The sequence below is a fragment of the Xiphophorus couchianus genome, chromosome 14 (genome assembly GCF_001444195.1).
Source record: "Xiphophorus couchianus chromosome 14, X_couchianus-1.0, whole genome shotgun sequence".
In the NCBI taxonomy this organism is placed as follows: domain Eukaryota; kingdom Metazoa; phylum Chordata; class Actinopteri; order Cyprinodontiformes; family Poeciliidae; genus Xiphophorus; species Xiphophorus couchianus.
In genome coordinates, this window is record NC_040241.1 from 672,568 (window position 1) to 688,038 (window position 15,471).

The 15,471-nt window shown below is 41.0% G+C and overlaps 1 protein-coding gene across 5 annotated transcripts in view; it reads left to right on the forward strand.

The window, feature by feature from the left end:
• Positions 1-15,471, forward strand: part of pde5ab (phosphodiesterase 5A, cGMP-specific, b) — a 126,494-nt gene that overhangs the window by 19,846 nt on the left and 91,177 nt on the right. For 4 of the 5 annotated variants that reach the window (XM_028038298.1, XM_028038301.1, XM_028038303.1 and 1 more), the window contains exon 1: positions 1,688-2,695. The exons of the other annotated variant lie outside the window; for it this stretch is intronic. In XM_028038298.1, coding sequence (XP_027894099.1) covers positions 2,598-2,695 — 98 coding nt within the window. In that variant the 5' untranslated portion in view covers positions 1,688-2,597. Of the gene's footprint in view, positions 1-1,687; positions 2,696-15,471 lie in introns of those variants that run through there. 5 annotated transcript variants of the gene reach the window in all.

Consider the following 15,471-nt stretch of genomic DNA (forward strand, 5'->3'; position numbering starts at 1 on the left):
TATCATCCTTATCCTCTGGACAGGAACCTCCAAGAAAGCCATCCACACTTTAAGTACATTTCTTACTTGTTCATTAGGATTCAGACAGTCTTTCTTCAGGAAATGGTTCCATAGGTATGGTGATTCACAAGTCAGTGCACAGCAAAAGGTTAAAAACTCCCTTAATTTTTACAGTAAAATGTCATTCAAAACACCTCCAAAAGTGGACAACTGACTCCACAACAGCAGCCCTGCTCAAGACCAAACATAACTGATTAGTAAGAAATAATGGTCATAGTTTGTGGACTATATTTAGTAATAATAATTTAAAAAAAACAATACAAAGACGACTACTACATCCACCAGACGTTCTGGTGTCATGACAGTTGTTCTGTCTTCTGTTTATTTTGGATTCCCCTTCAGTTTCCATCACCTCACTGTCTGATTGGCTACATGTCATCTTTAACAGACTGCCTTTGTCCTCAGGGAACACCACACATCCTTTGATATCAGGCCAAGACAATTCAACTGAATATCCCCGATTCTAGATCGGAGTGGTCCTAGCGTCCTACTGAGTAGACCACATCACTCTTAACATAGCAGGAATATTTCTTAAGATTCTTAAGAACCATCCTGATAATCAGGACATCCTTCAGCTTGTTGGAAGGGGGAAACGAAAACAGAAGTCTGTACTTTTGTGAAATAGGAATTAGTTAGCATGACAAAAACCTCCAAGCACCATTATTACTGATTATCTTTAGCTTAATGATAGCAGTTAGTAAGATGTTCATGCTCTGATTGTTACAGAGGTAAACTCGTTCTTTAGCTGGACATGAATCCTGGCCAGGCAGTCACCTTTCTCAATTGCACTTCATCTTATTTGGTTGAAGAAAACTTTTGGGTCCATCACAACGACAAATTGTGATGGGCTTATTTTTGTTATTTCAGACTTATCTTTAGGATTATTTAACTCCTAATATGTCATGATAACACCACTGTCCTCATGTCTTTTGAAATACAATGTGTCAAAATTATTCTGTGTTCATTTAATATGTTTAGTGTTTAGGACCCCAAGAGCTTTACTGTAACTTTCTTATATAAAAAACAGAAACTTTGCTCCAAGGAGTAATTCCAGGAATCTTCAACTGCATTCAATAATTCTCTGAAAATGTACAGATGTTCTGCATGTTATCGTCCAACATAGCAATAGAAAACAAGAAACAATTATGCTTTATTGAAGTACCATCACAGAAAAGTTACTGTATTTTTGTATAACGTCAGCATAAAATGAGAGATGACAGGAATTTTTCAAAAACTGTAGTTTATATATGACCTTCATAAATCTTTCCTGAGGGGAATGTGTGGGAACTTTAACTCTATGGAAAGATATTTGAAACATTTCAGATTTCTAATGGTGAAGAAATATACTGCTGTGAGGTTTTTTCAAAGGAAAATGAAGAACCAGCTGACATCCAATATCTAACCTAATTTTATTTGGAAGCATCACACCTCTTAATGCCTTTCTTTCAAACAACTTTACACGCACACACACACACACACACACACACACACATACCCCCCCCCCCCCCCCCCCCCCCCCCACACACACACACATATATTATATATATATATATATATATATATATATATAAGATACTATGTAGTATCTTATTATTTTGGGGTTTATTGTGAGGATTTTTTTTCTGAGTCAATTTAGTTCCTGTGTTGTCTCGTCTGCCCTTGATTGCTCCCAGCTGTGTCTACTACTTGTGTATTTAATCCCACCTGTGTTCCCTGCTCCTTGTCTTTTTTCTTTTTTTGCCCCTGCTCCTTGTCGGATCCTAGTCTCTACTGTCGTATGTCGTCATTGTTTTCCTTTCGTGTACTGTTTACCAGTTGCTACCAGAGTCTGAGCTCCTTGCCTCTGCTCACCTGTGCTGCCTGGATTTCTGTAGACTTCCTCATTAAAACCATCGTTATTGCATTAACCTGGTTCTACAGCCGTCCATCCTCACCACTCAAACCCCCACCTTATGACATTTATGACTTGCAGAAGATGTTGGACGCAACATGATCATCTGATGGCAGCATTTTTCGGGAGGATGTCCGCCACTGGGGAGCAGTCTAGTGACACACCTGTCGATATTAAAGAAAGACACTTTTTCTGAAAGCCTAACTTCTTGAAAATCATGTCATTTTGTTAGAATTGTCTATCCCTGAAAAGAAAAAGATTTTTGTCGCAGTTAAATTCGGCAGAATGTTCTGCATAACAAGTCTGCAGAACGGCATGTATTTTCAGCCCTCACAACTTGCATGTGTTTGAAAGTATAGCTGATTTATAGGCTCTGTTGCTGTAGGGCCTGTTGTTTGTACAGTCTCTGCCCTCTGCCTCTCTCCCTCCTGCTCCACTCAGCCCTCCCAGACTCGATTCAGCAACTAGGAAGCGTCGCGCGCAGTCTCAGCTACTGGCCGAGCGTGCCTTCGGCCAGCGAGCGGATTTGCGCTCGCGCCCCTAGTACTTTATCGCCCTGCGCGCTTTCAACCAGCCGCTCCGCGCGCAGATGTAAGACATCGGAGCTTTTCAGCGAGAGAAGACTTGCTATAGTTGTTTGAGCTCCATGGAGGACCGCTGCTCCTCGGATAATGAGAGGATGGAAGCGTGGCTGGACGACCACTTGGAGTTCACCCACTCGTACTTTGTCAAGAAGGCATCAAGGTAAACATACGAAGCGCATGACAGAGTGGAGAGGTAATTGCGTGCTGTTCACATTCTTCACAGCCATTCCGAATCCGTTTAATTTCCTCTGTTTACCTGCCTGTACAGAACGAGCGGCTATAGTATAAGCGGTCCCACTGTCAGGCGTGGAACCCCGTGTTCAGGTGTAGTGGGCTTCACTCTGACAATTCACCAGCCAGTTCACAGTCAGCTGCCCCTCTTAGTGCTGCCTCCAGCACTGTAATCATTAACTTTTACTGCTGTTAGGGACTGTTTTTCATTGCTTAGTGTTGGATCGGTCCTTGGTGATAATTATACAAGCCTACATATATATAGGCCAATATCATAAATGAAAGTATTGCACTTCAGCTGCACCCATGTGTTATTGACACCAAAGAGCTGGTAAATCAGTCGGTTTACTTCTTGAACAGACTCCAGATCAGTCTTCCTGGAGACCTGAGAGCTACTGACTTTTAAATGCTTTTTATTGGCTTCAAGAGGTTTGCACACAGCAGGTTCTCTGCTGCCTGACAAGTGGCATTTATTCCAGAGTTATTGATTCTGCCACACCTCCTATAGTTGCATTAAGCTTTGTTTTGTTGGAAGAAAGGGAGTCCACCAGACTGAGTCTGACGAGATATTGTGATTTCATGCACTTAACTGACACAGACTTATGTTATAATTTCATTAATAGAATTTCAAACATTGCTGACATCTACAGTAGATTTACTGTGCTTAATTATGATGCATGTTTTATGTCAGTGATGTAAAAGTTGGATTAATGTGACATCACTGTTCAGACTGCAGCTTTGAAAACTACTGGAAATCAGTTTTAGTACCCCATATGAAAGTGGCAGAGATTGGATTTTTTCTTTGGTTTAAAACCAAAGCAAATAACTTCAGAAAACACCAAACCAAACCAAATAGCAGCTGTACAGAATGCTATGAAAAAGAGAGATTTGGGTCTTGTTTGGGGAAAAAATATCGGATTTGGGTCGCATTTGCCTGCTATGTAAATGTAGCTGTAGTCACCCCACCCTCTCTAAACACACACATCATTTTGCATGAGCCGAATATTATTTAAACTATGGGTGGACTGATAAATTGACCCCCACTTAATTTCCTTAAGTTTGGAAGAGCGGACGATACTTACACGAGAAACCGATCTTATCCACCAATCTCTACTTCCTTCTCAAAGCTCTGAAAATCAGCCACTGTTCCCATGTGCTCTGCTGTGAGAGAGGGCTGACTGACCTGCCCACCAGGCCACGTCTGCACCTATGTGATTGACAATAGTCACCTCACTGTTGCTAACTTACAGACTACGGCGCAATATTTTGAGAGACCAGGCCTTTTAAAGATAAGTGATTGACCATAAATTAACTACAGTTGGTGTACCCCTAATTTATGCCCCTTGTTTCTAATAGAAAATGACATAGAAATAAATATAATACTAAAAAATGTAAAAGGAGTAATAGTTCTGAAAAAGTATTTATTTCCACTTTGTTGAAAATGGCATGTTGAATACTATTGTACCCCGTCAATCAATGGAAGAATCTTTCTGGGCATGACAGCAATCACATCCTTTTGCATTTTAAATGTTTATCTTTAGTGATGATCGCCACATTTTTGAGACTGGAAGGCCTCCTTATTGTCACCTTAATATTTAGCTTTAGATTCTGTATCAAATTTGAAGTTGGGTCTCTTACTGGGGCACAACAAAGTGTTGATATTACTTCCAGTCAGAAACCTAAATCTGCTGATGGTATGAATAATTATGCACTGATAGATTGATCAGTGGGCAGATCTGCAAAGGACAGTGGGAGTGAAGCGACCTGCCACCCAAACTCAGTTCCACCAGTTCCATCTGGAGGAATAGGCCAGAACTCCAACCAGCTATTGGGAGAAGCTTCTGAAAGGAAACCAAAAATGTCATACTCACATCATGCAGTTGCTACCAAATACTTAGGAGATGTATGTAAACTTCTAATTTTGAAGACATTAATCAACACATTTCTGACATATTATTTTGCTCATTACTGTGGCATTAGTCAACAGAAATAATTTTGGTTGTCCTATCTGATCTCAAACAAGATAAGTTTGGTATGATCTAACTTCAGGCAGTTATGGTAAAAAGGGTGGGCATGTCCCTTTATTCAGTGTATGTAAACTTCTGGTTTCAACTGGACCAGTAATTGGGATTTTTTTTCTTGTTTCTTTACTGTAAGTCATTGATGTGGAAAAATTACAATTAGGTCCCACCTGCTAGTTGTATTGCTATATGTTTATTCTAAGTTCTATATATTCCCACCAAGTTAAAGCTGTTTGGGTTATATGCACAAGGTTGGATGTTGTTTTTCCCCAGCTGCATGGGAACCAGTCTGATTCCCATGCTTTGGATCCCTTATCCCTTTGTACAAAACTCATGTGTTGGCTCTGCCTGGCAGAGCTTTCCGTTTCAGACTTGCTTCATTTTTGACTGTCCTGTGAGCTCTCTGAGTTGTGCACAATTCATGAATAAACCTGATTGAGTGATTTTACCTGAACAGTGTTTGGAAATAGTTTTTTTCCACGACAGTCATAAACATTTTTGTGTGAAGTCAATGATATTCCTCAGTGATTAGTGTAAGAAGCCTGAATGAAGCAGGAAGTGGATGGCAGGATGACATATGCATTATGACTTGTCTGTTACATTAACACAATGAAATCACATTTTAATGAAAGAACATTTACCTCTCATTAACTAGGGGTCAGCATCCTCTGTAAAACTAGGTGCTACTTTAAGAATGCTGAGCATTATGAAGGGCTTCCCATTGAACACCAGGTTACAAAGTTGCACGTTTCACATGATCCTGTCTCACAAAATGATTTTTCTCATCAAAGTTTGGTCATTATGAGTCCTGAATGTGACAGTGAATGCTTTGAGCTTTTTATGCCAGGAACATTTTAAAAGACTCCTCACACATTGGACACAATTTATTCCAACTGCTGCCATCTGGTTGCAGATACAGGAGCAATAAAACAAGGATAAGCAGACTGAAGAACAGATTATACCTGGTAGCCATAAGTACATGAAATGCCACCGAGTACCATTTATCACCCAATTTCTTTATAATCCATGTAATTTTATTGCATGGTTTCTATGATGACAAAGTTTTTTATTATTATTATTATTATTTTGAAATGGGCACAAGAGTTGGTCCAGGTAACCCACGCAACATCTCATGTCAGCATCTGGAAACAAAGTGTGAGTAGCTTCTCTTTGTGGCTCCATCTGAGCAAGAGTTTGTTGCCTGGCTATTGCTATGCAAAATGTGGAAACTTACTTTAAACATGACAAGGCTTGCTGTTTCTTTCTGAAATTTAATGTCAGAACTTGTTAGGATAATAGTTTTTGATGACATACAATGCTAGTCTACAACTAGCTAAGGTACAGCTCAGTCTGACAAAAACGGGGCATCCATTTTGTGCCATCAGTCCTTCTGACCAACACCTGCAGACAAGGCTCATTTCGGCCCCCACAACATGGCACCCTGGGATATGGGTGGCATATCATGCATATGCCACCCATATCAGAAACTGCCACTACAGTAAAGTATGCCAGCAGCTGTTTATATTTAGAAAATTGGTTCTATATCATGTTGAAGCTGAGTTTGTTTTATTTAACTTGATTTGCATAATAAAGTTGAAAATCTGTGTAGTGTCAACAGCTTCTTTGTTCCTGTAATTCCCTCTTTTGTTGTCAAAGTTCTTTAATATTTACCTTAGCCAAGCCCTTCAAATGAAATTCTCTGAACATTTCTTCATATTGGTTAGGTATAAAGATTTCTTGGAAGACCTTTATTTGAATTAAAAGTGCAAATACAGCTTGCGCATTTCTTAGTAAATAGCTGTGCACTATGCAGTCATTTTCCAGCTTGAGCCAACAACTTGTAATTGCTGATATATTCTTCAAGGTGATGTGTCAGTGCAGTGTTGGAGCTATCTACTATGTCCTTCAGGTCCTGGATATTAAATATTCTATTCTATTACGATAATTTTGAACTGAACTGAACTGGTTTTGGCTGTTTTATGGTGATACAATGAAGGACATCACTTCTTGCAGTCTCCATGACTGAACAGGCATAGCTTCTACTAAACATTCAGAAACTAATTCACATCAAAGAATTTGTTTCTGTGCAATGAAAAACACATCTGTTTTTGTTGAATCAAAACAAATCTGTTTTTGATTTACCTCACTGCAAATCTGCAGTGAGATAACTCCGTTTCATCTGATCTGCGGCCGTATGTCCAGGACACTCGGGTGAAGAGAGTTGCGGAGCTGACCACTGACCACTACCTGGTGGTGAGTTGGCTCCAGTGGTGGGGGAGGATGCTGGTCAGACCTGGCAGGCCCAAACGTGTTGTGAGGGTCTGCTGGGAACATCTGGCGGAATCCCATGTGAGACGGAGCTTTAACTCCCATCTCCGGCAGAACTTTGAACATGTTCTGGGGGCGGTGGGGGACATTGAGTCTGAGTGGACCATGTTCAGTGCTTCCATTGTCAAGGCGGCTTATCGGAGCTGTGGCCGCAAGGTTGTCGGTGCCTGTCGCGGCTGCAACCCTCGAACCCGTTGGTAGACACCTTCGGTGAGGGATGCTGTCAGGCTGAAGAAGGAGTCCTATCGGGCCTTTTTGGCTTGTGGGGCTCCGGAAGCAGTTGATGTGTAACGGCGGGCAAAGCGGCATGCGGCTCGGGTGGTTGCCGAGGCAAAAACTCGGGCATGGGAGGAGTTTGGAGTGGCCATGGAGAAAGGCTTCTGCACGGCTTCGAGGCAATTCTGGTCCACCATCCGGCGTCTCAGGAGGGGGAAGCGGTGCAGCACCAACACTGTCTACAGTGGGAATGGTGTGCTGCTGACCTCGGCTTGGGATGTTGTGGGCCGGTGGGCAGAATACTTCAAAGACCTCCTTAATCCTCAATCCCACCAACATACCTTTCATTGAGGAAGCTAAGCCTGGGGACTCTGTGTCGGGCTGTCCAATCTCTGGGGACGAGGTTGCAGTCGAGGTGGTTAAAAAGCTCCTTGGTGGCAGGGTCCTGGGGGTGGATGAGATTCATCCTGGGTTCCTTAAGGCTCTGGATGTTGTAGCGTTGTGTTGGCTGACACGACTCTACAGTATTGCATAGAGGGACCAGAGGGTGTGCTCCAATTACAGGGGGGGGGTCACACTCTTAAGCCTCCCTGGCAAGGTCTATTCAGGGGTCCTGGAGAGGAGAATCCATCGGATAGTCGAACCTCGGATTCAGGAAGAGCAGTGTGGTTTTTGTCCTGGTCGTGGAACATTGGACCAGCTCTACACCCTTAGCAGGGTCCTGGAGGGTGTATGGGAGTTTGCCCAACCGGTCTACATGTGTTTTGTGGACTTGGAGAAGGCGTTCAACCCTGTCCCTTGGGGAGCACTGTGGGGGGTTCTCCGGAAGTATGAGGTACCGGGCCCTTTGATACGAGCTGTAAGGTCCCTGTATGACCAAGGTGTTAAGAGTATCTGTTTTGGTGGCCTTAGGATCTCATCTCTGCTTTTTGCGGATGATGTGGTCTTATTGGCTTCATCAGGTCGTGATCTGCAGCTCTCGCTGGAGCGGTTCGCAGCCAAGTGTGAAGCGGCCAGGATGAGGATCAGTGCCTCCAAATCCGAGGCCATGGTCTTGAGCTGGAGAAGGGTAGAGTGCCTTCTCCGGGTCAAGGGGTTGTCCTGCCCCAAGTGGAGGAGTTCAAGTATCTTGGGATCTTGTTCACGAATGAGGGAAGAAGGGAGCAGGAGATCAACAGACGGATCGGTACAGCGTCTGCCGTGAAGCAGGCGTTGTACCGGTCTGTTGTGGTGAAGAGAAAGCTGAGTCAAAAAGTGAAGCTCTCGATTTACCAGTTGATCTACGTTCCCACCCTCATCTATGGTTATGAGGTTTGGGTCATGACCGAAAGAACGAGATCATGGACACAAGCGGTCGAAATAGTTTTCTCCGTATGGTGTCTGTGCTCTCCCTTAGAGATAGGGTGAGAAGCTCGGTCATCCGGGAGGGACTCAGAGTAAAGCCGCTGCCCAATTGACGTCGAGAGGAGCCAGTTGAGGTGGCTCGGGCATCAGGTCAAGATGCCTCCTGGACACCTTTCTGGCGAGGTGTTCCATGCACGTCCCACCGGGAGGATGCCCAGGGGAAGACCCAGGGCACGCTGGAGGGACGATGTTTCTCGGCTGGCCTGGAAATGCCTTGAGATTCCCCCAGAGGAGCTGGAACAAGTGGCTGGGGAGAGGGAAGTCTGGGCCTCCCTTCTCCCTCTGTGATATGGGCTGTCTGGTCCCTGTATGACCGGTGTCAGAGTCTGGTCCACATTGCCGGCAGTAAGTCGGGCTCGTTTCCGGTGAGAATTGGACTCCGCCAGGGCTCCCGCTTGTCACCGATTTACCGGTCGATGTACGTTTCCACCCTTATCGGTGGTCATGAGCTTTGGGTCATTACCAAAAGAACGAGATCACGGATACAAGCGGCCGAAATGGTTTTCTCCGTAGGTGTCTGGGCTCTTCCTTAGAGATAGGTTGAGAAGCTCGGGCATCTGGTGAGAATGCCGCCTGGACGTCTGTCTGGTGAGGTGTTCCAGGCATGTCCAACCGGGATGAGGCCCAGGGGAAGACCCAGGACACGTTGGAGAGACAATGTTTCTCGGCTGACCTGGAAGCACTTTGGGATTCCCCCGGAAGAGCTGGAACAAGTCGCTGGGGAGAGGGAAGTCTGGGCTTCCCTTCTTAGGCTGCATCCACTGCAACCCGACCCCGGATAAGCGGAAGAAATGTATGGATGTAAGGATAGACTTTCCATTAGTACATTACTGTAAGGTTTTAATTGATACTCAATATGTTAAATATTCAGGAAACATAAAACTCCTGCAGCACCATTTCTGATTTAAGTACAGTTCCTGACAAAAAGTAGTAATGTTCCTGTAATGAATTCACATTTTGTCACTTTGTAATGGCAAAGTTAATGCAGTTTATTAGATTTATGCTACAGCTAGGAACACAAAGATAATATAATTGGAAGCAAAATTATACATGGTGTTAGGGCTGGGGGACATGAGGAAAATCTAATATCCCGATATATTTTTGCTATATCAAGATACACAATATATATCACAATATTCTTAAATGACCTTCAAATGTTATTTTAAACTATAGACCCCTAGCAGCATGATTTCACCCCATGCAAATTTCCACCCCCCTGCTAGACTTAAATGTAATCTCGATATATGGAATAAGAATAAAAAGGGATGGAGTGTGTCCACACTAAGACTAGATAACAAGGTCAGAAAAATATTTTAATTAAGAAAAAATAGCGAGGGAGAGGGAAGTAGGTCAGTTGCTTGCTTGACTTTGACAAACGTAACATATGTGTTGTGGAATAAGGTGTTTTGGTTCATCTTAAAAATAAAAAAGGCAAACTACACACAAACTGACAGATCATCAGTAAAGCAGGTGTTTAAATGAGCTAATCAGCCACCACTGTGTTAGCTTAGCCAATAGCGGTGGTAGTTAATCTACCACAACAATCACTTATTTACTCAATACATGTCAAGCCTAAAACCCAAAAACTGTAAGGAACTGAATGTTCTGTTCTATGTGGGGGCAATGTTTGAGTGTTGTTGGTACTGAATTCTGATACATAAAGTTGCGTTGTCAGTTGCTATGGCAACGAGTCTACGTGTAGAGTAAAGCTAACATGGAGAGCGAGAAAAAAAAGAATGAGTAGTTTTGAGTTATTTTTCCCATTGCATAGCACTTAAATGAATCATACCTACGTCTCCAGGTTTCACTTTAACGGACTAGTTCTAGCAGAGCGGCTATGAACGGCATGTGAAAGAACAGTCTCATTAGGTGATTAAATAAATTTGTGGTTCAACCTTTTGTGGCAATAGTTTTATAAGATGTTTCGGGAATTACCTCATTTTGTTCGACATTCTCCATTTAAAATCTGACCTACTTCCAAATTATTAATCCAGCGATGTTTCTTTCCAGAACTAGACTAGTTCAATTCCTCTTCAGTTATGTCTCATTCACGGCTTGCCTTAAACTCTCGCTGTCACCATGTTGTTTGTTTTCTCGGCGCAGCGTGATCAAGTACACCTCACTGCAGTAAACAGAAAGGGGCGGGACAAACCACTGTCAGTCTTATACCTTATTTGGAAATGGGACCATTGCACTCCGGAAGTGAAGGGGGCGCTATTTCCTGTATTATCCGCGGCCTCACGTTTTTATTTTCTTTTGAAATCTGTGATATATTTTCACCTTTGGGAAGGAGTTCCACTCTCAGCAAGTATTTGAACTCCTTTCTTTTTACTTCAGCGCAACTCACAGGTTTTAACAAATTCTGTAGCTTTCGGTGTACTTCTAAATCTGCTCCTTAGTCTCATCATTTCAGGGTCTACTGCTGCCTCTAGTGGCGTGGGGGTGGTAACACAACTAATCTAGTTACATTACTAAATCAGAATAGCATAAAGTCTTTATTATTTATTATTAATTCTAGCATTAAAATATAAATTCCCTCACAAAAGAACATACCTTTGAATTTTCTTAAGGAAGTAGCGCTATTTAAAAGACATAAACAAGACCTAAAAGTGATTCCAGTTTCACTTGATGGCCAACCTGTTGAAACTGTGGCAAATTTTAAATCCCCTGTGTCATTCCTGGACAGTCAGCTCAACTTTGCTGAAAACACTGACTATATCTTTAAGAACTGTTCTCAGAGACTCTATCTTTTAACAAGACCCACTGAGGTAACCCCAATGTTATCTAACTAGAGGTTGTACACAACCTCTAGTTAGGAGGTTGTTGAGTTAAAATGTTAAAACTTAACTTTCTAACTTGAGTTTTAACTCAAATAAGGAGGGCTTGTATAAGGAAAAGACAAAACAAAATATCAACTTTTCCTGAAAAAAACGCATGTTTGGGGGAAATGAAAAAGAAAATATATACATTTCTTGACGGAAACTCATCTATAAGGACAAGGAAAAACTAAATATATATTAATGCTTTTATTTCTTATTATGTCAGTTTTGGTCCTACATAAAAAACAACATGATCATCTATAATAAAAATACAATTTGCAATGTATATGTAAGAAATTTAATTGAGCAAAAGTCAATAACAGACAAATAGTTCACAGAAGAATAACAGTTACAACCAGGTTTGTTAAACAGATACAAGCAAATATTCACATTTTTGTTTTTACGGTGGCATGTATATTATTCTGAGAGACTTTTTGTTGGTAGAGTTTATATATAGGAAAAAATAAGATGAAAACTATTTAGTCTATCAACGTGGTAATTTTTCTTCGACTCTAAAAATAATAAATCATGTTCATAGAATCACATTATCAACAATTTGTGAATAAAGCCAAACACTTAGCAAGCTATAGGTAAATGTTATTTAGTTTGGTTATGAATAATCATTGCACTGTCAATAAATGACTTCTAATAGATGTTCTTAGTTGCCAGAGAAACACTGTAACGCCTTCATGAGCTCAGAAGTTCAAACTGACAAAAAGTGAGGATGGATGCTCTCTGCTAAAATATTTCTTGCAGTCTTTCATGTTCTTCAGCAAACAGTTGAGACAGAGTTGTTTTTGGTTTCATCACTATTTACCTGTTGTTATACTTGCCATTGAAAGTATTCTTCAAAAATTGTCTGTTAGTCTGCAGCTCTTGTGACCAAACTAGCTGAGAAGATGAAAAGTTAAAACTTAAGTTAAAACATTTTAACTCAAGTTGTGTTAAAACTCAAGTTAGAAAGTTAAGTTTTAACATTTTAACTCAACATCCTCTACCTAACTAGAGGTTGTACACAACCTCTAGTTAGATCACTGGGTCCTGTTAAAAGATAGAGTCTCTGAGAACAGTTCTTAAAGATATAGTCAGTGTTTTCAGCAAAGTTGAGCTGACTGTCCAGGAATGACACAGGGAATTTAAAATTTGTCACAGTTTCAACAGGTTGGCCATCAAGTGAAACTGGAATCACTTTTAGGTTTTTTTTAAAAATCTCATTTAATTAGCTCTACTTTCTTAAGAAAATTCAAAGGTATGTTCTTTTGTGAGGGAATTTATATTTTAATGCCAGAATTAATAATAAATACTAAAGACTTAGTGCTTATACAGGAAATAGCGCCCCCTTCACTTCCAGAGTGCAATGATACCATTTCCAAATAAGGTATGAGACTGCCAGTGGTCCCGCCCCTTTCTGTTTGCTGCAGCAGGTCTTTCTCAGCGTGATTGGTAAAATATTTTCAGGTTGGAAGGGGCAAGTTACTAGTGATGTATTTGTAGGTTGTCGGATAAACCATACTTGCAGTGAATTTGATGGTGAAAGCTTATTGTTTGAATGACAATTTATACTCGATGGTTGCGATATAGCCCTTTTAACCTTCGTAAGTAGAAAAACTCGCGATATATCAAGTATATTCGATACATTGCCAAGCCCTAGATGGGCCCTAGAATACTTTTATTTATATTTTAAAATGTATTTCTGATTTTTAACACAACAATGAACACCATGTATAGACATTAAAAATATGACATCAAAGAGTAATTTGAATAATAAACACGAATCAATAAATGACAACATAAAAACCAAAGAGAAAACAAAGCACACAAAAAACCCAGCAAATATTTCCATACCACAGTAGGTGGATAAAATGTAAATACCTAAAGAGCAAACAGAGGTTACAGAAAATAAACAAAATATAAATGAACTAAACAGAAAGGAAAAGAAAAATGGGGCATCTATTATATTTTGTGCTACTATAATTGTTATAAGAGTTAGGTAAAGGGTGTACAAAGTTGTTGTACAGGAAGTGAGGGGAGAACCACTCATAGGTTCACATCGAGCGTCAAAGACATGGCATGATACAAAAATGGTGACCAGATTCTTGAAAATGTGAATTAAGAACCTTTGAGAGAATACCTATTTTTTCCAATTTCATGAAAGAAAGGACATCTTTTATCCAGTGTGTGTGTGTGTGTGTGTGTGTGTGTGTGCGTGTGTTGGGGTGTGTGGGAGAGGATTCTTCCAATGCATCATCATCATCTAACTAGTAGTGTGAGAAACCCACAAGGTCAGCAAGATGGGGTGGCAGTAATTGTTTTTTTCAGAGAACCCCAAATAAAGAAAATATATTAAAGCACTTTTACTAGACTCTTTTTAGTAGTAATGTATTTATTTATTTATTATATTCTTGTACCTTTTATGGATGTCTCCAGCTGTACGATTTTAATGCTGTGTGGATGTGAATTAATGTGTGAGCAACAGATAACCTCAATTTCCCTATGGGATTAATAAAGTTTAACCTAATCTAACCTAACCTAAAGCAATGAGTGGAGAAGGCTGTATTGTGGTCGAGGTGATTACAGAAAGTGAGTCAAAAACAGATTCACAAAATTGAGATATAGAGGAACAGGTCCAAAGCATACAGTCCTGCTCACCATTATTGGCACCCATGAAGTTTAAGTACATATAATGGAATATTTCCTGAAGGAAATTCATCAAGTGAAACAACATTTTACTGCTGATAGCTTGTGCTCGATGCAAAACAGCAAATAATAAAAAACATTTTAAAAGATAAACATTATGAGGAAAACAAAGAAAAACATAATATTTACCATGTCAATGGTATTGGCACCCTTTCCAGCAAATCAGTATGAAAACCCAATTTGGCTCACCTGTTGCAAATCACAAATAAAGATCACTTGTGATGAACTGCCTCCACACATGTGACATGAATTAACCAATGAATGATCATGTTGGTACTTTAAAAGCCACCTGTTATTCCATCTTCACATGTGACAATGGTAAAGACAAAGGAGCTGTCTGAGGACACCAGAAATGCTATTATTTGTAAGCACAAGACCTCCAAAGGGTATAAGGCCATCTCCAAAGACCTCGGTATCCCTGTTTCAACGGTGCGTAATGTTATTAAGAAGTTTTCCAGGCATGGAACGGTCAAGAACCTCCCTGGGCGTGAGGGGAAGAGAAAAATTGATGACAGACGTCTTCGATGGTTGGTGCGAATGGTGGAAAAAACATCTAAAGACCAACCTGGAGCAGTCTGGTGTGATTGTTTCAACAAGTACCATACGGCGCACACTAAACAAAGTGGGGCTTTATGGGCGGAGGCCAAGGAAGACCCCATTGCTGAAGAAAAGACATAAAAAAGAACGCTTGATCTTCGCAAAAGAGAACCTGGACAAACCTCAAGCCTTCTGGGACAACGTTTTATGGACAGATGAAACAAAAGTGGAGCTTTTCGGTAATTCACACAAACAATATGTTTACAGACGGCGCAATGAAGCCTTTAAAGAAAAGAACACCATACCAACAGTCAAGCATGGTGGAGGATCCATAATGCTGTGGGGCTGCTTTGCGGCATCTGGTACTGGAGGCCTTGACCGTATCACAGGCATCATGAAATCAGAAGACTATCAAGCAATTCTAGAGCGAAATGTCTTACCCAGCGTAAGAAAACTTGGTTTGAGGCGAAGATCCTGGGTCCTCCAGCAAGATAATGACCCAAAGCACACCTCCAAAAGCACGCAGGCATGGTTGAAAGGGAAAAAATGGACTGTTTTAAAATGGCCAGCAATGAGTCCTGATCTCAATCCAATTGAAAATCTTTGGAGGGTGCTGAAATCTGCCATTGGAGAAAGGAACCCTGCAAATATACAAGAGCTTGAGCATATTGCAAAAGAAGTCT